The 22,307-nt window shown below is 36.5% G+C and overlaps 1 protein-coding gene across 1 annotated transcript in view; it reads right to left on the minus strand.

Moving 5' to 3' along the window:
* The window catches only part of LOC150085841 (ankyrin repeat domain-containing protein 27-like), a 289,235-nt gene that overhangs the window by 47,190 nt on the left and 219,738 nt on the right, over positions 1–22,307 (minus strand). The window contains exons 15-16 of the mRNA XM_090373518.1: positions 14,761–14,896; positions 1,301–1,394 (exon numbers count right to left, since the gene is read on the minus strand). Of these exons, the coding sequence (XP_090229644.1) occupies positions 1,301–1,394; positions 14,761–14,896 (230 nt within the window). The remainder of the gene's footprint in view (positions 1–1,300; positions 1,395–14,760; positions 14,897–22,307) is intronic.

Raw genomic sequence — 22,307 nt, forward strand, 5'->3', positions numbered from 1 at the left:
TCCGTCGCAAATTTTCCCAGTTTAAAGCAAAATTTAATATTTGTTTGTTTTTCCATTGCAAAATCATGACACTGAACGTTAATGCTACTAATGAAACCGGTTGTTACTTGCAACCTGTCAACCTATTGGCAATCTCTGTACCATTATCTGTTTGAGGAAGTTTGAACTACAACATACCACTTCAATTTATTTTCAAATTTATCAAACATGACTGCAACAGCACAAGTTCAGGAACTTTATTTCCACACCTCATACATGTAAATAACCTTTAATTTAATAATGGTATGTTCGGCAGCACCTTAGCTGACAAACACTATTTTTTTTTTTCTACAACACAACTTCAATATGATATGTTTGTAGATAACTTGGACACCTACATTGTAAGCAGTGTGTTAAAGCTGATAATAAAATTTAATCATTAAAATTTAACCATTAAAATTAATAAATATCATTTTGCACACATTTTTTTATTTATTTTTATTTTACTATTTTGCCGGCAGTAGACAAAACAGGTAAATATTTTAAACGACAAATGCACCATTATCATAGTTTTTTTAAATAAAACAGTACTTTAAAATAAAAATATTAAACAGCAATACTTCATATATTTAAAAAATAAAAAAAAAAATTCAAAATTTCAATTTTTTAAAACAATCTCAGGCTTCCAAATGGGACATATTTACAGGGAATACAATTTACCATATAGTGCATAAATAGGAAATAAGGAACAACTGAGCCACATAATTTGATCGTTACTATAGCTGAGTGGTCATATGGAGGGTACAAAAAAAAGCTGTTTTTGTCCCCCTAAAAAATATCCCCCGATTTATGCAGTTAAGGTATTCCTGGAAATCATTGTGTAGCTGAAAACCAGCAACTGAAATCATTTTCAATAGAAAATAGTGATTATGTGTCGCACCCTCCCCCCAAAGATATAATATTTTAGGTTTAGGTTATTGCAATACAATTACAGAGAACCGCAATCAGCAGCAGCAACTTATAAAAAGTATATAAACTGTTGTCAATTTACATACACTTTGTATTATGCCAATGGCAGTTTTTACCATTCTGAATATGATTTAATCTTTGAAAAGTATCTATTGTTTTTGCAAAAATTTATAACAATATACTACAACTAACAAATTTAGGTACGTAGATAGTTCCCCTCTTAAGAGGAAAATGTGTAGCTTAATTGAGGCAAGATAGAAGGGAACACATCTACAGAAATTACTCTTGGATAAATACTATTTTTTATAATAATGTCAAAATAAAAACCTTGTGATTATATATTAACAGATACCTCTTTTTTCACTTTGTTTTGCGATGGCTGCAAATGGGTAAAGTCATAAGTCTTCAAAAATTCCTTAGCAGCTTGGAATGTTGCCAAACTGAAACTGTTGTAAAAGAGAATATTAAAAAACCTAACAAAAAGCAATCATAAATGTTTAATTATATTAAATACAATCCCAAGCATAGTAACATAAAGGAAACAAATTTTAAAACAAAGCTTCTGTTGAGATCAAAATGGTTTCCTGCAACTATTGGACTTATTATTATGCATAAGCAATGCAAATGGAAGTGTGATATATATATTTTTTTTTTTCATGTAAACCCCAAACACGAGAGGTATTAGAACGTATAGTATTTAGTACTGTGCTTGAGTTGGAGGTTGAGAAGACGAAAGAAGATATTTGTTGACACTGGACTTGAACTTCTGTAGACTGTAATTTTCAGGAAATACGTATGAAGGAAGGTTGTTCCAGAAAACAGCAGTTGAATGAATAAACAAGGAAGATGAAAAGTTGGTTCTGTGAGTTTGAAGTTGGACAGTAAATGGATGTTGGATGGTGGCAGCACATGTTCAGACTGTTTTGAAAGAGAGAGCAGGAATTATAGAAGCCAATTCAGAAGAACAGAGCCCATGGAAGTATCTGTGGAAGAGGCATGCAGCAGAAACAGTATGTCTATGAGACAGTGAGTGGAGACACTCTGTTAGAGATGAATCATTAATTAACCTAACTGCCCTCATCTGAACGGAATCAAGAAGCAGAGAGAGGTTTTGGGGGCACCACCCCAGATGTGGGAACAATATTCCATGGTAGGGCAGATTTGCGATTTGAAAAGAGTGAACAGCTGTTTGGAAGAAAAGTAACACCAAGAGCGAAAGAGAAAACCAAGTTTTTTAGGTGCAGAGGAAGCAATATTTGTAATGTGATTGTGCCACCAGAGATTAGAAGTCAGGGTAATCCCCAATAGAGATATATCATTTTTCCTAGAAATCAGAGTGTCACCAAAGATAAGCATAGGAGCAGAAGAATCCTTTTTGCAAGATATAAGACAAGACTGAGTTTTAGAAGAATTGAAATCAACTAACTTGTCTTCTGCCCCACTGGAGAATTACCTGGAGATCGGCATTTAAGGAATTGGTACTGGATATTCAAGAAGTTGTAGCTGATTGAGCAGGACAAGATTTCTCAAAATGGAAAGTGGAATGCAATGTGCTTTCATCAGCAAAACTATGGATAAGATTTCCAGTCAATGGAAGAAGATCATTAATATACAAGAGTAAAAGAGTGGGGGAAAGAACTGAACCTTTCACACTGGCATTAGTGGAGAAGTTAGAAGACAGAGAGACCATCACCCCCAGTGAGTGATCAGAGAGAAAACTGGATAACCAATTACTAAAAACAGTTGGCAAACCATAAGATGGAAGCTTGTTTAGAAGACCTTTATGCCAAACACGATCGAAAGCAATTTCAATGAAAGAAGCAAGTTTTCTACTCTTAGCCTGTTCAAATTCTAGTTTGGACTGATTAATAACTGCTTTACAATACTTACTTATAAAGTAGGCAGAAAATGAAAGTGAGCAATTAGAAACAAGTCAATTACGACATGCAACGTTCTTCTCTTGAACAGCCTTAGCGCATTTATTGGAAAACCAAGGTTTAGATAAAGGACAAGATTTTAAAGTGGAGTGTGCAGTCATGCTACTCAGACTTACTAAAAGAATTCCAAAATTTTATCGTGCAGTGCTGTATCCATAAATTACTGATTTTTCTTTGCTTTGCAGCCCATTGAGCATGTGCTGGCCATGACCTGGATGCCACCATTTACAGAGCTACCCACAGCCAGCAGACCACAGATGTTCTGTTTGACCGGGTGTAAGAAATTTGGTGGGAAATATCACCGGAAGTTATTCAACATATAACTCTATGTATCTGCAACAGTGGTGGATTTATATCATATTGATCTATCCATTGAGTATAATTTTGTGTCATTAAATGTGATTACATATGCATTGGTGTGTGCAACTTTTATCACGTGTTCTTTAACTCCTTGGCTATCATTAAGTTAAGTATCCTCTCTGTATTGGTGTTTCAGAGTACTGCAATGTTGATGTCACAGAAGAAAATTATATTCTGAGGAAAAAAGAAAATCCCATCACAAACCTCACTAATCTACCATCCTTGATATTAATCAAGAATGGTAGATTTTGAGGAAACAAGCATGCAGCCCAATGTTCCAGGTATTCTCTCAAAATGTGCATAGCATGGTCTACAATTATGTCACTAGAGACCTCTATCAGCATAATTACTTACAGATACCATTAACCTGCAATCACCAGTGATAATCAGCTCTGGGATGCTCATTCCAACATGAGCCATTAATCAACAAACCTGAAACCCTGCTTAGAATAGGATTAATAGGGGTACATCCCTTAAAAAGAGCTAAGGTTACATTGTTGGAGTCTCATACTATAATCTTAGAAGCCTTTGCAACACTCTTAACAAAATTCTCCTTACTAGTGTTATTGATATCCTCTGTATCACTGTGGTTAGTCTCAATAATGACCAGGAATTTTTCATATCCTCTGCTCCAGCAGGCTATATTTCTGTTTTTACTTCTAGATTTGGGTGAAGGGAAGGTGATACTGCAATTTTCTTTAAGGGCACAAAAACTTCACCTGTTCATCATGTTGCCAAACACCACCATATTAAGTGCTACCTGTTATTCTCAGTTGCCAAGTGTCTTCATAGACGTCACCAGTGGTGAGCTATAGTAAGCTCATGAGACCCACTGTTATTATTTTTTTTTTAAATTTGCAAGCCCATTGTTGAAACAATCATTTATTTCACAAATTAAATCCTGAATTCAATTATTATGATTATGTGCAGTGTAATCATAATTGTCTAATATTTGTCAGCTACCTTTGTTTAGTATACAGATTTTACAGAATTCGCCGATTTTTCAGCAAGCAGAAGAACACTATCCAAACAAACTTTTGTCCTGCCGAACCGAACAGCTGTCAAATGATGCAAGTGCCCTAGCTTGTGAATGAAGTTATGCTCAGTCAACAGAACATAGTGACAGAACAATCTACTAGTACAAAAAACCAGTGTGATTTAAGGATGATTGCTAAAGAATTTGATGTGGAAATTATAAAGATCAATCATATGTTCGGGCCATGATGGGCAGCTTGTAATTTGCAGACGGCAATTGCAGTTTGGAGGAATTATCCCACTTTGTCCAACATTTTGAATCAGAAGTTAAATATTTGGGGATTATTAAACTGCATCATTTTAACATAGCTATCTACTAAAGTAGTTAAATTAATTAATTAAATTGGCATCATTTTGGTTATATCTCATATTGCCTTCACCAGTGAAGACTATTGTTATTTATTCTCAGCGGATACCACCACCCAGATGGCACCGTTTCAAAGCTTGTTGGCTTCTCTTCGGTGGGTGGGTGGGCAGGTACCCTGGTGTTGCAATAGTGAAAGCAGTCACAATATAAGATATAACCAAAATGATGCCAATTTAATTAATTAATTTAACTACTTTGGTAGATAGCTATGTTAAAATGATGCATTTGCACTAACCTACATGTTAGTCATTCTAGCTCGTAGCATGAGGCCTTTGCCCTTAAATACTTTATAATCTGGAATTTCTTAATGATTTAGCACTAATGATTGACATTCTGCAGGAACTCTCTTACCTTTCAGAAGCTTCACAAAGTCACAGCATCATTGTAGTAAAAGCAGATATATTAATTATTCAAACTATCAATGCTATTGATAATTTGAAAAATTCTGAATGAAATTATGAAGCTAAATTTGAGAGCATGTGAAGTTGAAAGAATTTGAAGGAATCGAAAGTAAGAACATATTTAAAAAATTATCTCATGACAAATTATTAAACTGCACTGTTTTATCCTTAAAGGACAGGTTATTAATGCAACAGAGTCATTTTAAATTAAATAAATAAAATAATGATATCATTGACAATGAGGAACTGAAAGAAATTTTAAACACATGCTACCTGGAAACGTGGAATATGGAAGAACTTTCATCCCTAAAGCAAGAGGGTGAAAAACGAATAAGAAATTTAAGTTTTCTAATAAAATATGAAATAAAAATGAACAATTTTAGAGATTTTGTCGAAGATAGTCGTTGAATGATTACTATCTTTAAAATCAAGTGAAATTCCCTTTTCAATTAAACAAGTCAGAAATAGCCTTGAAACCACTGTGATTAGCAATGCTGAAGCTCAGTGAGTTTTCAGTGTAATGAATAATATTGTAACAATAAAAAGAACATCTTTGACAATTAAACATGTTGCAATATGATGACGATAAACCTAAATGAAAAACCATTGCTTCAATTTGATCCAGATTATTATGTCAAATCTTTCCTCTGTAATCATCGCTTAGCTATTAAGCAAAGAAAAAGATTGAAAACAAAAATTAAAAAAGAAGTAAAATCTATATGGCAATTTTAAGAATAAATTTTTCTTGAATATTTGTGTAATAATTTTTTTCATGTCTTGTACTCTGTGATTTTGTGTTCCTTTTCTAGAATAGTTTTTTTTTTCCCTAATATTCGTTTTTAAATTCTAAAATGTTTTGTGATAGTTCTTTTATGTTATTTGTGATATGGAAAATATTTCATGTTATTTTTTATTTGCAATGTAAAATTTTATTGTGAAAAAAATATATATATTATATTTCCCTAGTTGTAAAAAAAAGAAGAAAAAGTTGGAAAAACTGTGAGCCCATTGTTAAAATATTCAGAGCTCATCAATGAATATCACTGTAATATATCTAGTGATGGACATAATGTAGTGATTAGTAATTGAGAGATTTAAATAATTTAAATAATTAAATGATAACTGATTGATAGAATTCAAATGATATAATTTAATTATATCATTTGAATGATATTATCGAACAATTTGCTATAATCAAAATAATTGATTATGATCTCTTGATCATGCCCATTATTAAATATATCTACCCCCAGTATCTTTATTTGAAACCCCAGGGGCTCTCATCTGGTGAGTATGGGCTTGGCATACCCAGGGTCCTGAGCTGGATATCATCATTCTTCTCTTTCTTGGTGATTCCGTTCCCTTCTACTTCTGACTATCATTCTCTCTCTCTCTCTCAGGGTAATTCAGAAATTTTTGTTTTTTGGCTGGTGCAGCATACGCCTCAGGCTTCCTTGCACTATATGGCTATTAATAATAATAATAATAATAATAATAATAATAATAATAAACCATCCATGAGATATCAAACTGGATCATTAACCAGCTTCATCTTTCAGCCTTTCACCATCTGTGGAAACTTCCTCCACAGATAGCTAACCTTCAGCATATGCTCCTATCAAACTTAGCTTGCACAGATTTACAACTGATCAACAATCTCTCCACCAGATATAAAAACAACCAACTGGATCTCATCCTCACTTCCTTTCCCTGCAAACCTGACTACCTGCCAGAGATTTATTTCAATTTGGACTACAAGCCAATCATTGTTCTTTTATATATAGATACCCCAAACTTCAATATTATGAATTAATACCAGAGTGATAGTTAGTCCCAGATTCTTGGATATTGCTAAATGTGTTAAGGCTCTCTGCTGTCCCATGGTCAGTCTTAAAAAAGTGTGATCTTGAACTTTTAGTGAATCTGCTCACCAGCTGGCTTAAGATAGTTGCCATCTTTGCACTATCATGAATTCCCATCATGCTTCAGTCTAGAGCATGGTGGACTCTCCATCTTAATATGAGCTATAGGCTAAAACAGCATCTGAACTAAATTTTTTTTTTTTTTTTTTTTTTAATGGAAAACCCCAAACACGAAAGGAATCAAAACCTACAGTACTTAGTACCACGCATGGGTTGAAGGAGAAGTATGGGGAAAGGGGGATGCCAGAAACTTTGCTCTAGAGCAGGGGTGGGCTACTTTTTTCGTCAGCGGGCCGAATGAAATTTTCATATCGTGATGCGGGCCAAATGAAATTTTTGCATCGTGATGCGGGCCAGAATAGATTGAACAATTTAACAAAAAAAAATCAGACCCTAAAAAATGTTATATTACTTGAATTACCAAATTATTAATGTATTTTTAAAAAAAACATATCTGAATGTCCAATTATCATTGAAAATGCGGCATTCGGCATCAATTTTTCTTTTAATTGGCTCATTTTATGGGCTATAAATTATATTAAATTAAAAATTGTAATAATTAGAAAAGGCATAAAACATAAAATATCTCGCACCAATATTATTTTTTTCAATAAGAAGTCAAACCCAAAGGAACTTCGTTCGATCGATGCTACAATAATAATTAGGAAATAACTCTTTGACGCTGCGTAGAATCACTTGGTTACTGTTGTACTGGCCGCAATTCCCGATTGAACCGAATTAAGCCAAACGTTTACGGCGAGTGTAGTCAGGTATGGATTTTCTATATTTATGAATTTACCGAGGGGGCCGGATTCAACATCGTCGCGGGCCGACTGTTGCCCACCCCTGCTCTAGAGACTAAACATGGGTTTCACCACTTCAAGCCTCCAATAAGCAAAGTGGTGGTATTTCATTGGTTGATGAAAACTGTTCAAGGTAGGAGAGTTTACCCTAGTACCTGTGCAACATTTATGGACAAGATTCTTGGTATAGGTAAGTGCCCAATATCTTGAATCAGAGAAGTGGCTTGATTTATATCCAGGTTTGCCTTGAACCCAGAACAATCTCCTGATCTTCACACAACAACTACTGCAATCCAGCTTGACACACTAACTGCAGTTCTAATCACCAGGGAATGGCTTATTGTTGCCATTAATTCCACACCAACTTCTGCTACTGCAGGTGCAGATAGAATCTTTCAAGTTATTATAAAATGCCTTAGCCCATACATTTTGGTTCACTTTCTAATTATTTGCAATGCTTTTCTTTCAACGCATTTTTTTCCAAGCAGCGAAACTTCTACCATAAGGTAGAAGTTCCACCCACTGACAATACCCAAAATTCAATCTTCTACTCTCATTAAGCATTACCAGCCAATCTCCAATGCCTCAAGTCTCCTGAAACTGTTTAAGGAGGTACTCCTCCCTGTTCTAACTAAACTTGTTCTTCATCAGCCTCCTCAAATTCATTACTCCCTTCTTCATAGACCCACTGTGATCAATGTCTTAACAGCCACTACCACCTCTATCCTCTTGCCATCCAAATTTCAAACTGAGTTTGAAGTCACCTGTAAGTAGATATACCTTAAAGCAACCTCAGATACTTTTAGACCATTACCAAATCAAAGGAATTACTCTGCAGTTTCTCACATCATCCCTTCAAAACAGAATAATCCAGCTTACAGTCTATGGACACACACACACACATACATGCAATGTATCTCTGGAGAGATTCCACAGGATGGTATCTTATCTGGGCTTTTGTTTGCAGTGCTTATTTCCCCACTTGTTGAGTCCATACATGGTACTTTGTGTTATGCTGAGATGATATGACACTCCTCACACTAAATTCTGCACATGATAATTTTGCTATGATAATATCAATTTATAAAAACTCTCCTGGAATTTCTGCCAACACTGTGTAATGCTCCTTTTCCTTCACTGTTAACAAACTTGATCTTCACTGTTAACAAACAAACAGATCTTCAGGTTGTGTTTGACCCTAAGCTGTAATTCAGTAACCATGTTGATAAGCTGGTCAAATGTGATGCAGCACATCTTCAACAGATTGCCAAATGCCATTTGCAGTATATTTCCGATATCACAACTACCAGAAACTACATAAAAATCATGGTATTCTCTCCATTTTTATATGCTGCAGAGATGTGGGCATCTGCTGCTTCTACCACAATTACGCCAATTTTTGCTGCTGAGTTTTGGCTCTTAAAATGGGCCATAAACAAGCATAACTTCCTCCACAGTTAAGGATAACTGCAATAGCAGTTGATTACAAATTCAAAGACTCCCCACACTGTTTAGGGTGGAGCATCTTACCATGACTGTTAAAATGATTGTTGGCCAGATCTCTTCACCATCATTTTGGGATTGGTGATCTTGGAGATTCCAGCCTTCCCTCTGAGTGACCCCAACTTTGTGCTTGTATCTCAGCCATTTTCATTTGTCTGATCAGTTTCTGCTCTTCCAGATGCTCAATCATATTATGTTGACCTTAGTAAGTTTTCTTATAACAGAGAGGTACAGACACACTGTTTAGGGTGGAGCATCTTACCATGACTGTTAAAATGATTGTTGGCCAGATCTCTTCACCATCATTTTGGGATTGGTGATCTTGGAGATTCCAGCCTTCCCTCTGAGTGACCCCAACTTTGTGCTTGTATCTCAGCCATTTTCATTTGTCTGATCAGTTTCTGCTCTTCCAGATGCTCAATCATATTATGTTGACCTTAGTAAGTTTTCTTATAACAGAGAGGTACAGACACTGCCCTCAAGTTGTAAATCTCTGCCCCTGATCCTCTTCCTCTACCTTGAAGTTCACCTAAATGCTATTTCAAGACAAGGACGGTTTGTACTTTTTGCTGACATTTTTATGAAGTTACTTGCTCTATGAACTGAAATGATTTACAAGCATCTGTATTGTTATATGTCTCAGATTGCAAAGTAAAATTATTGTATTTAAGTACTTATAAGTTATTCAGAAAAAAAACTACATGCCTTATAAAGTATAAATAAATTTAAATATTTGTTGGTACAAGATATGTACAGGTTGTTTTGTTGTTTGGTTTTTTTTAGGAGCATTAGCAACTAAGGCCATATTGCTCCGGGATATGCGGTGGTCATTCCCTGAATGACCTTTCCGCATCCTCCATATTTGGTGGTGACGGGCTCGAACCCCGGTCTAATCAAGAAGCGTGTGCTACGCACTGCTGCTCCTTCCCACCTGGCTAAGGAGGCGTATGTACAGGTCAACCATCACTAATCTGGCCACAGTAATCTGGATCCACAGCTAATTCGGACATAATTTCCGCCAATTTAATTTTAAATTTCCGGGGTCAGCGCACCGATCTGTCGCTACTGTTTTGGTGCCGTTGGTTGCAGCATCAGATGTTGGCGCGAAAACACTGGCAAGCCAACATCTGATGCTGCAACCAACAAACATTCTTATCTACGTTTGTGCTTTACACCACCATCATCATCATCAGCCATTTTCAATCCACTGCAGGATGAAGGCCTCTCCAGCAACTTTCCAGTTCCTTCTGTTTTAAGCACCGACCATCCATTTACTACCCAAAAACTCATGAATTTCATCTATCCATCTTCGCCTTTGTCTTCCAGGTTTTCTTCTATCTCCTCTTGGATACCATTCTGTTATTTTCTTAGTCCATCTGTCATCATGTCTTCGAGCTATGTGTCCTGCCCAAGACCATTTTAGTTCTTTAGTTTTGATAAGAATGTCCTTTACTTGAGTTTGCTGCCTAATCCATGTGTTTCTCTTCTTATCTAACAGTCTGATTCCCAATATAATTCGTTTCATTTTTCGCTGTGTAGTTCTCAGCTTCTCTTCCATTCGTTTGGTGAGTGCCCAAGTTTCACTTCCATAAGTCATGGTGGGGAGTATACATTGATTCATTATTTTACGTTTCAGACAAACTGGGATATTGCTCTTCAGTATGTAACTATATTTCCTGAATGCTATCCATCCAAAATTTATTCTTCTCTTGACTTCCAGCCATTTATCATTATTACAGCTAATAACTTGTCCCACATAAGTATATGACTCCACCTTTTCAATTACTGCTCCTTCAATCATTATTTCCCTTTCCGTGGCATACTTGTTCATCATTACTTTTTTTTTAGCCATATTCATCTTTAGTCCAAAATCCTTACTAACTGTGCATAACTGATTAAGATTTTCCTCTAATTCTTTGGGATCGTGGCTTATGACCACAATGTCATCTGCAAATCGTAAATGGTTTAAGTACTCTCCGTTTACATTGACTCCTTTCTGCAACCAGTCTAATCTTCTGAAAGCTTCCTCAAGGGCAGCAGTAAATAGCTTCGGAGACATTGTGTCTCCTTGTCGAACTTCTTTCTTGATTTTAAATTTGCTACTGTCTTTGTCTAGTCTAATAAAGGAGGTAGCACTCTCACATATTTTCTTCAAAATCATAATATATGGGGTATCTATGCCTTGTCTTTCCAGTGCCCAAAACATTGCCTTATACTGTATGGAGTCAAATGCCTTTTCATAATCCACAAATGCCAGGCATAATGGTGTTTTATATTCATTTGCTTTCTCCATTAGCTGTGATATTACGTGAAGGTGATCCATAGTTGAGAATCCTGTCCTAAAGCCAGCTTGCTCTTTCGGTTGCTTCTCATCAAGTATTCTTTCTAATCTCTTAGTAACGACCCTTGTGAACAACTTGTAAATGTGGGATAACAAGCTAATTAGTCTATAATTTCCAATTTCTGATTTATCTTCTTTCTTATGCAGCAAAACTATGATTGCATTATTCCACTGCTTAGGCGTCACACCTTTTCTAATGCACTTTGTGAAGAGCCTTGCCAGTTTTTGTGTTATGTCTCTTCCTCCCAATTTTAACAACTCTACAGTAACTTCATCTTCCCCCGGGGCTTTACGATTCTTCATTTTCTTGAATGCATGTTCTACCTCATCAGGAAGAATATCGGGTATGTCATATGTGTTGCTACTTTGCAATCCATCTTCCCCACTGCTGGCATCATTTCCTCCCTCCTTGTATAATTCTCTATAGTAGTCTTCTGCTATTTGAATTATGCCTTCTCTGCTGTTTATAAGTACACCATCGCTATTCTTCAGTTTCAGTATCATTTGTCTTTCTGTATTACTGCTCACAGCTGCTGATTTAAATCCTTTGTTTTCCCTTAATGCTTGTTCTACTTTTCTTGTGTTAAATCTTCTTATTTCCTTTCTGAGTCTCTTTCTAATGGCTTTGCATAACTTAGTATACTCAATTTTCTCCCTGTCAGTGTTTTTTTTTACTCTTCATTTGTCGTCTTCAGTTCATCATGACAAGTGTTTCTTGACTAATTTTTTCTTCTTTGGATTTCTTTTTCCCTATAGGTTTCTTGGGCTTTATCACTTTCAGAAAGTTGTAATATTCCTCGTCGATATCTTGGTCCTGAGCAGTTTGCAGAAGCTCAAACTTGTTCTTTAGTTCCAGTACATAATGCTTTTTCTCCTCCTCTTATCTCAAAAACCTTTGTATTATTTACTCGAGTCAGTTTTTTCCTTTCCTTTCCTACATCTATATCAAGTGTACATCTTACCATTCTGTGATCACTTCCAACATTTACCTTATTCACAAACATACATTGTCCATAACAGATAAAGTTGAACTTCTGAAAAAACTTGACAGTGGTGTGTCTGTGAGAAGTTAACTCTGCTTAATTGTAAATTCCAGCAATTTCTCACAGTTTCTCTTATCTTAGTAATTTTCTTTTAGCCATTCCTTTTTAGATTTTTTTTTTTTTTTTTTTACAACACACTTATAGAAACTTACGGAAAAACACAACACAATATGATGGATTAATACAGCGTGATACCAAACTTGTTTTCACAAAATCTCTAACAATATTGACAAACTTATTACGATGTTTGAGAGTTTATTTTATCGTAATTAGTTTTATTGCAGCGCTCGCCACACGTGCAATAAACTAATCACAAACAACCTTCATATGTATGCCGTAATAGCGTCACACACATGTGGCCAACACGGCTTCTCAAGAAATAAAGCAACCAACATATGTGGCCAAGTTGGCCACATATATGTGACATAAAAAAATACTTTTTTATTATTTTTTTATATTTTAAGCGAAAAAAATGACAACACTGACATTACAATATTTATTTTAGAATTACTAATCAAATTATTTCCTAAATATTTTTTGGCCCCTGGGGAAGTTTTTTCTTAAACTAGCTTGGCAGTCAATGTGTTAAAGGTAGAAGGAGGTGGTTAGCTGTTGGGTAAACTGTTATGTGCTAAAATAACTACCGGTGATCCGGCAAACTCACTAATCCGGCACCCCACAGGTCCCGACACTGCCAGATTAGTGATGGTCGACTTGTATAAAATCTACATCCCAATTCAATATTGGCAATCGATTAAATTTTCTTCCCTACAGAGGCAGTTTAAATTTTGCTTTAGAATTGTAGGCCTTATAAAACTATAAGTTTTATATTATAACATTGTAGTTTATTAGGCAAACAGTCTAATAAACTATCTTATTAATTTTGCATGATATAAGAGTGATATGAATATAATAATAACCTTTTTGTGAAAATATTTCATAAAATTTTAAGAACCATCAGTGCCTACAGTACCATTTGACATACCCGTCAACAATGGTGATGAGAATTTCCAATTAGAGTCGGTAGATCTTCAACCTAATGATGCACTGAATTAGCATTAGCAGAGGCATTTGATGCAAGAAAGCAAGCTTATGCAGCATCAGCCAAAAAAAAAAACCCCACTTCCACTTCACCCCTCTGTTCGTTCAAAATACCTGTCCAGCTGAGCCTTAAACTTATTTAGGCTATCAACTTCCACTACAAGGGATGGAAGTCTGTTCCACCAACCAACCACCCGCTGGCTAAAGGCAAATTTCCGCACGTCTATCCTACATCTGTCTTTCCTCAATTTGAATTTATGCCCTCTCAGGTGATTATTCTGAGCTAGAGGAAGAATCCCATCAGCATTGAGCATGCTCAAACCATTCAAGGCTTTATACACCTCTATCAGATCACCTCGCTGGTGCCTAGTCTCCAGACTGTAATTTGCAGAACTTAAGCCTTTCTTTGTAAGAGCACCCCTTTGTTCCATTCACTAATCTTGTTGCCCTTCTCTGTACTCGTTCCAGCAGCTCTACATCCTTCTTGAAATGAGGCCTCCAGACCTGTATACAGTACTCAATATTTAAAATACAATACAGAATGCAATATTTAAAAATGAAAATCTAATTCAATTTTATTCAACATTATCTGAGTACGATTATCCAAAAATTAAAAATTTTGCAAGAAAGGTTACATCAATTTTTGGGAGTAGATATATACGTGAGCAAACCTAATGAAATATGTAAAATCAAAAATACAATCACATCTAACTGACCAGCATTTACATGACTTTTTAAGAATTGGAACTAGTACTTCAAACCCGAGATTACAAAACTTAGTCGCACTCTACAACCACATTCATCGCATTAATCATAATTTTGTTGTATTACTAACTGTATTTTTGTGATTGTTGTATTACTAACTGTATTTCTGTGATTAGTACAATAAATTATAACATTAAAGCTATGCAGAGAATGTAGTTTTCAGTAATTATGAATTTTCTCCGGCCCGCCAAATATTCCAAAAATTCATAAGTGGCCTACATCTCTAAAATTTTTGGGAACCCTGTCTTAGAGCATCTGACTTTCATAAATAACTTTAAAAATAATTATAATTACCTAAGTTTGTCTTCGGCCTGTTTCCAAGAAAAATTCTGTATATAATACAAATTGCTTTCCAAATGTTGAGGCTTTGCTTGAACAAGAACAGTTACTAATATAGGAATTAAATCATCTGATGTGATGTGAGGTAAATCTACAAATTAGAAAAGAACTGACATTAGCATGATAAAAAATTTTTATCTCATATCATGCTAATTGTATAATATATATTTCAATAGTATTAATCAAAAATTTAATATGTACAGTAAACCCCCGCTATTCACGGTTTCGCAATCGCTGATTTAATATAAAATGAAACCTAAAAAAATTTGAATTTTAAAGCGCCGTGAACATTTTCCGCCATAAAAAAACATGGGCGTAGCTAAAATTATCTTTCCCGGTCAAAACAGCGCTCAGTGGGTGGGGGGAGAGGGGTGACAAAATCGCAAACATGGGTGTTTCTCGCTAATCCTTGTTCAGTATGTGTTATGCGCTTGCCATGGAAGGTTTCGTCGTTTGCTTTTAATTTATATGCTTATAAATTGAATAAATTTATCAATTTATAAATTGATATGCTTACAAAAGTGATAAATCTACCGTTCTGCAGTATAAAACAGACTTTTTCGAGTGTGTTAACGGAAGAAAGTGACTTTATTGTGCACAAGTTCTTTCTAAGCCATACAAAAATATGGCTACGAATAACAAGGGAAATGTGAAAATATCAAAGAAGGTGATGACATTAGCAAATAAAATTGAGTTATTAGACAAAATTTCTAATGGTGAAAGTGTCTCCTCAGTGGCAAAACATTATAAAATCAATGAGGTACGATCAATCAAAAAATCGGAAGAAAAAATCCGTTGTAGTGTCCGTGAAAACGCGCTAATTTGCTTCAAAAATTTGCTCTGTAACTCGTGATGTTAAATTAGAAAAAATGGAAAAAGCTTTAAATCTGTGGATAGAATACCGAACTCAAAATAAAATTCCATTAAATTCACTCATCATTCGTTAAAATGCAAAACTCCTGTACCAACACTTTAGCAAAACTGGTGCACTGGCAGGATAAGTTTTTTTGCTAGCAAAGGCACTAGTTTGAAATTTCTAATAAATATTACATTTAATATTAAATTGTTTCTTATTTTCATTTCGATGCCATATGCTTGCATTTCACTATGTACTGATGATCTCCCATAGAATAGAAGCCCACTACAATGACGCTGGTCTCTCCTCACCTAAGCAGTACGGTTTCCGGAAAGGACGCTCCATGATTGATGCACTGGAAACAATCATTGAAGCTGCTACCAACTGCAACTCCAAATACTTTCTACTAATCTCCTTTGACTTTGCTGGTGCCTTCGATTCCCTCTGGTGGCCCAGCATCCTGGGCAGGCTCCGAAGAGCGCATGTCCCAGAAAACTTATATAGATGCATCAAGACCTGTCTCGAGGACCGGCGAGTTGTCGTGTCTGCTCCCCACTGCAGTGTCTCCAGACCAGTCTTCAGGGGATGCCCTCAGGGATCTGTCCTGGGGCCTCTCCTCTGGAATCTGGTGCTGGATGATTTCCTGAACACCAAACTCAACAATGTACAAACCCAGGCCTATGCAGATGACCTGGTCATGCTCTTTTCTGCCAATAACAGAACCCAACTAGAAGCAACTGCCAACCAGGCCATCTCCACCCTTCAAGCTTGGGCAGAGCATAACAACCTAAAGATCTCTCCAGAGAAAACCAATTCGATCCTACTAAAAGGCACCCTTGATTTGAGAAGACCACCCCAAATCAAGGTCAATGGTGTTACAGTAAAACTAAAAACAGAGCTTAAATATCTCAGTTTGATCTTAGACAAAAACCTCTCCTTCACTCCTTATCTAGACCAACTCAGGATTAAGATCAGGAAGTATGCTGCCCAAGTCTCAAGAGTTGCCCGGAAAGACTGGGGCTTAAAGAAGAGAACGCTGTCACTCTTCTATAAGGCAGTTTTCATCCCGGTTATCACCTATGCTTCTGGAGTCTGGTACAAGAAGGCCAATACCGTAGTAAACAGATCGCGCCTAGGAACTATCCAGCGCTCTCTTCTCCTTCCCTCGCGTGCCTGTCGCACTGTCAGCACCCATGCGCTCCAGGTCCTCACTGGATCTCTTCCACTGGACCTGGAGATTGTTCGTCATGGGTTGCTCTACCAAATAGCCAAAGGAAGAGCAGTTACTTGTGCAGGTTTCATCACTGACCCAGCAAATAATAGAAACGCTGAAAAGAAGAGACTTAATGAACATCTAACAGACACCTGGCAAGAAAGATGGCAGACATCAACTAAAGGCGCTGTCACCAAAAGATTCCTCCCTGATGTCAGGGCCTCCTAACCCCCTCACACCTGTCTGGTTTTCACCAGGACTCTATGCTACCTACCTCCTCACTGGACATGGCTCCTTCCAGAAAAAACTACATGACTTCAGAATTTCAGACTCACCCCGCTGCCACTGTGGAGAGGATCAGACGTGGGAGCACCTTGCCCACAGCTGTGAAATCTACGAGGACTTCAGGGGGATCCTAATAACAAAACTACGCTTCAACTACCAAAATCAAGAACACCTCACCCTACAGAATGAAGAAACTTACCGAGCTCTGACTCAATTTGCAATGGACTTATTTACCAGGCAGAAAGCGCTACCACCACCTTAGTATCCGAATCAATAGGTCATAACAACCATGACTGCCAATTGTTGCTACACATCATTGAGCCATGGATGCTAACGCCTTGGACCAACTTGCACAAGACTTGACCAGCAGTGCAATAAAAGACAGGGTCCACACATACCTTGACAAATTCCTCATCATTGATTTCTGGACAAACTTCTCTCGACCAGATGTGACACATCTCATCAAGAAGAGGCCTAGCATCGATCCCTGGACTTGACCATCAATCTTGGACTCCCGGTTTTGACCACCCCCACTGTTCGTTCTGATGGACTACTGGACCAGCCTTTAGTCTGGATGCGACACAGACTCACCAAATGGAGTCCCAATGACGGCACCTGAACTAGACCTTACTGAACATGACCGATCCACCATAGCAGCACTCACACTGCTGGATTTCCAGCAAGTTGTCGGCTCCAACTGACTGGCCGTGCTAGCTGTACCTACCCTGAACTTGCGGAGTATATCTCTCTCTCATTTTTTTTTTTTTTTTTTTCGGCTTCTTTCTTCTGTTTCCTGCCATCCGTTCTTTTACTCCCCCCCCTATTTTTCTCTTACAGAATGATTTTTTTTTTTTTTTTTTGTGGGGTGGTGGTTTTTGTCCACCCGCCACCCCACTCCTCTCTCTGGTGAGGGACTGGGCAAGCCACACTGTCATCAGGGGCCATCTTCCCTATTGGCCCCTTTCTTCTGTTTCCTACCCTCCAGTCTTCTGCCTTCCTCCCTTACTTTTCTCTTGCACAACGTTTTTTTTATTTTTTTATTTAGTTTATATATATATATATATATATATGTGTGTGTGTGTGTGCGCGTGTGTGTGTGTATATACATATATTTATATATACACACACACGCATTCCCCACAGGTCTAAATCTAAAAACATCAAAATTACTGCCCGACCTATTTGGCCCTAGAACAAGTTATCAGCGAACAACCCTACGCTCTGTTAAAATTACAACCATTGCTCAAGAAACAGCGATCATCTCATTCTCAAATCTGGTCCTAGCCACTGAAATCCCAGGAAAGTAGGTGGCAGGACCCGCCAGAGTACTCTAGCTACAGTGGTACACCCGGTCAGCCTCCCCGTGGCATGGTGTGGTAACGTCAGGTCCCACTAGGGGCTCGGCGGCTAATAGACCGGAGGAACAAAGGGCACAACACAATATACAGCACATGACCCCCACACACTTCAAATCTCTGGCCCCGATACAATGTACACCCGCGGAGATGGGAGAAATCCCAGGAGCCGTTAGACACTAACATACCTTATACCTTATGTACTGTCTATGTACATAGTCATATTATGAAGGTACATATAATACATACGTAAACAAAATTTTAGAATAGTTTTTCTTATATATTTTATACTTTGGAACGGAACCCCTTTATTACTATGGGAGCCATAACTGAGTACATGTATTCGCATTTTCGGTATTCGCGACATTTCTCAGGAACGTAACCCCCTCTATATGCAGGGGTTTACTGTATTATCATAAATCTAGCATTCAAAAATGATTATATCTCTGACCTCCATACAAGGGCAGAGAAGAAATCGATTAGCCAGACTTAAGAAAAAGCAAAGCAAGTGCCCGATTTATGCATTATATTCCATTTTTCTGTTTTACACATTTCTTTCCATACATCATTGTTACTATGTAGTTGATGTTGTTGTTATTTGGTTTTTAGGAGCATTAGCAACTAAGGCTATGCGGTGGTCATTCCCTGACCTTTCCGCATCCTCCGTATTTGGTGGTCATGGGCTCTAATCCCGGTCTAATCAAGAAGCGTATGCTACACACTGCTGCTCCTGCCCACCTGGCTACAGAGGCTATGTAGTTGCAATATATAATACTAGTTCAGAGTATAATACTTAGTAGTATGTATTTATTTTAAGGCAATTCAATTGCTGAATTCATATCACACCAATTATAAAAAAGTAAAAAAGTAAAGTGCAGCCATTATCAACCCACTGCAGGATGGAAGCCTCCTCAACAATTCATGCTGAGGGAAATGGACCATAATCTGCCACGCTGGTCCAGTGCGGGTTGGCAGATCGACCATATTCAGCAGTCAGGAGCTTGAACCCCGGGTCTACTCAAAGAGCATGTGCTACTGCACTCCCGCTCCTGCCCACTCGGCTACGGAGGCCCCCAATTATACTTCATATTAAAAAATATCAGACAATTGCACAACACACAAATTAGAGGTGGGATATGAACCTACAACTATTATACACTACCCACAAGACCATGCTGGCAGCACAGATTCACATTCTGGCCTAATAACAGTAGCTATTGTTCCATAGACATTATAGGAATCCCAGCCGTGTTATCTAATAAAAATATTCAAATGTGATTTCAGACAATATTTTTGGATTATTTAACTAGCAAAAAGCATACTTATTTTATTGTGCAGTCAAAAGTAAATCTGTAAAATTTAAATTTTGTCTCTGATTATGCAACTACATTAAATTATGCTAGTGGCTCACATGAAAAAGTATGAAATACAATACATAATATGAATTACTCCTGAATCCTTAGGTTATGTACAGAACTTTTATTAGTAAAAAAAAAAAGAAAAAAAAGCTAACTTTTCAAAAATGAGGCATGTACTATGTCCCCATAAATCCAGCAACTTGAAGAAGCTATATTTATGAGGTTTACTGTAATTAAGTATTATTTTCAGGCACTTTCCTCTCATCATTTAACTATCAACATTTGGGTTAATTTTTGATATTGGAAGAAAAATCAAGCTGCAAAAATGATTATTTTTTAATGCAAATCTATACTAGTTTTAACACAGTTCATGGTAGAAAATGCTCATAAATGTAAATAACTCCAACGCTGCATATAAAATGCAGAACAACACTGCATTTTTGAGTATCACCTATGACAGCAAATTTCGAAAAAAAAAAAAAAAATAATTAAATCAGAGGAAGTACATTCACAAATTTGGCAAAATTTTATTCTAAATCCTGAGTGATTCTGAATGTTCAGAATTTCTAATTCCATTTGTGGAGGACATTCTTAGCAGAACTCTTCAAGCCATTAAAAATAAAGCGCATGTGTACCCTGTATGTATGAAAGATGTTTTATATGAAAACATCTTTGACAAAAATCAGAACCATTTTAAAAATCAAACAGTTAGAACCAAAGTTATGAACAATATAACATTCTACACTCATGCCCGCTACTTACTCTACCGAATCAATGTTAATGACTGAGTTAGTGTCATTAGCATCATTTCAGAAGTAGTAAGCATCAGCATAAGCTCACGGCCACTACTTACTAAATGATGTCTCACATACTCTGTAAATATCGTCTCGCATTTTTGGTACCAATCAGTTTTACATTAGTCTGAAATATTTCGTATGAACAATGTAATATTTTACGTCATTTCTGTCTCGCATTTTCATTACCAATCCCATTTACTTCAGTCTGAAATAACGATGAAACATTTTACTCATGCCTGCTACTTATTCTACCAAATCAATGCTAACAAATGCATTAGCATCATTTAAGAAGTGAGGTAAAATGCGTCATTTCCGTTTCACATTTTTGCCAAGGGGCCAAACACTGCCTGTTGAACCAAACATCAGACCAAAATTTAATAGGCACTGCCAAAGATGTTTTCAAATCAATAATCAATGTTAGTAACTGTATTAGTGTCATTTAGGAAGTGACACAATTTGTGTCATTTCTGCTTCACGTTTTCATGACAAATTGGTTTTACTTAAGTCCGAAATTTAGTAGGTGTCACCAAAGGTATTTTCACATCAGTAAAGGGGCTAAGGTTGCCCATCAAAAATACAATTGGCCAAAATACAAAAATAACATTAGAAAGACTTTTCAAAAGTATCTGTAGACTTAATCAACTCTGATAGTTAAAAACCAAAGTATTTTCACTGGAAACTTCAGCACTGAGTCTAGTTCGTAATGTTAATACCACGATTCATCACCAATAACAATGAATGAATAATGATGAATAATTTTTATTTGCTGCACTGGCAAATAAAAACACCACCAAATAGATAAGAAAACACGAATTATATGCTTCCCTGTGTGAGGACACAGGTAAGTATCCAGTTGACCTTTAAATTTATCAAACTGTCAGCCTCGACTAACTGCAAAAGCAACTTGTTCCAGCAATCAGCAACTCATTGGCTAAAAGAAAACTTCCTACAGTTTAATCTAAACTGCAAGCCCTGTAATTGGGCAAATAAGGTAGTATCCTTTCTTGAATAAAAATGTTATGATACATTGTTTTGAACAAATTCAGGAAGGTTAATATTCTTTATAATATCAGGATGCATTACCACACATTCTAAGATTATGAAGATCTTTGAGAATCCCCAATGAGAATCCCACGTACTTATTTACCAAGATAATTTACCAAGATCTAAGAAGACCATTACCAGACATTAATTTTTAACCAAGGAACTGCATATAGCTGATTCAGCCTTAACCACGAGATCCAAGGAGAATGGAAACCATAACAAGAACTGCTCGTAAAATTCTTCAATTCAAGAAGCTAAGTCATATTAGTCAGAATCGTTTTCTCAAAAACTTTATCAAGACAGCTGGAAAGAGAAAGCTCATTCTATAGTTTTTCTAAAGTCTATCAGTCTATAACCTTCTCCAAGTTTTGGAAAAGTTAGCACAATTGAGTGACACCAAAAAAACTAGGATAGAAATTTTCTTGAAATATACATTTGTAAAAAAAAAAAAAAAAAAAAAAAAAAAATCAGTAAAAGATGTAAGAATTTCTCATCAGAATGTTGTAACATTAATTAAAAAATCCCCTCAAAGGAGCACTATTATGAGCTTCGCAAAATATCTTCTCAAGTTAATCTTACAGTGTTAATTTAGCA

Source organism: Mastigoproctus giganteus, chromosome 5 (assembly GCF_048544385.1).
Source record: "Mastigoproctus giganteus isolate SK-2022 chromosome 5, ASM4854438v1, whole genome shotgun sequence".
Taxonomy (NCBI): Eukaryota; Metazoa; Arthropoda; class Arachnida; order Uropygi; family Thelyphonidae; genus Mastigoproctus; species Mastigoproctus giganteus.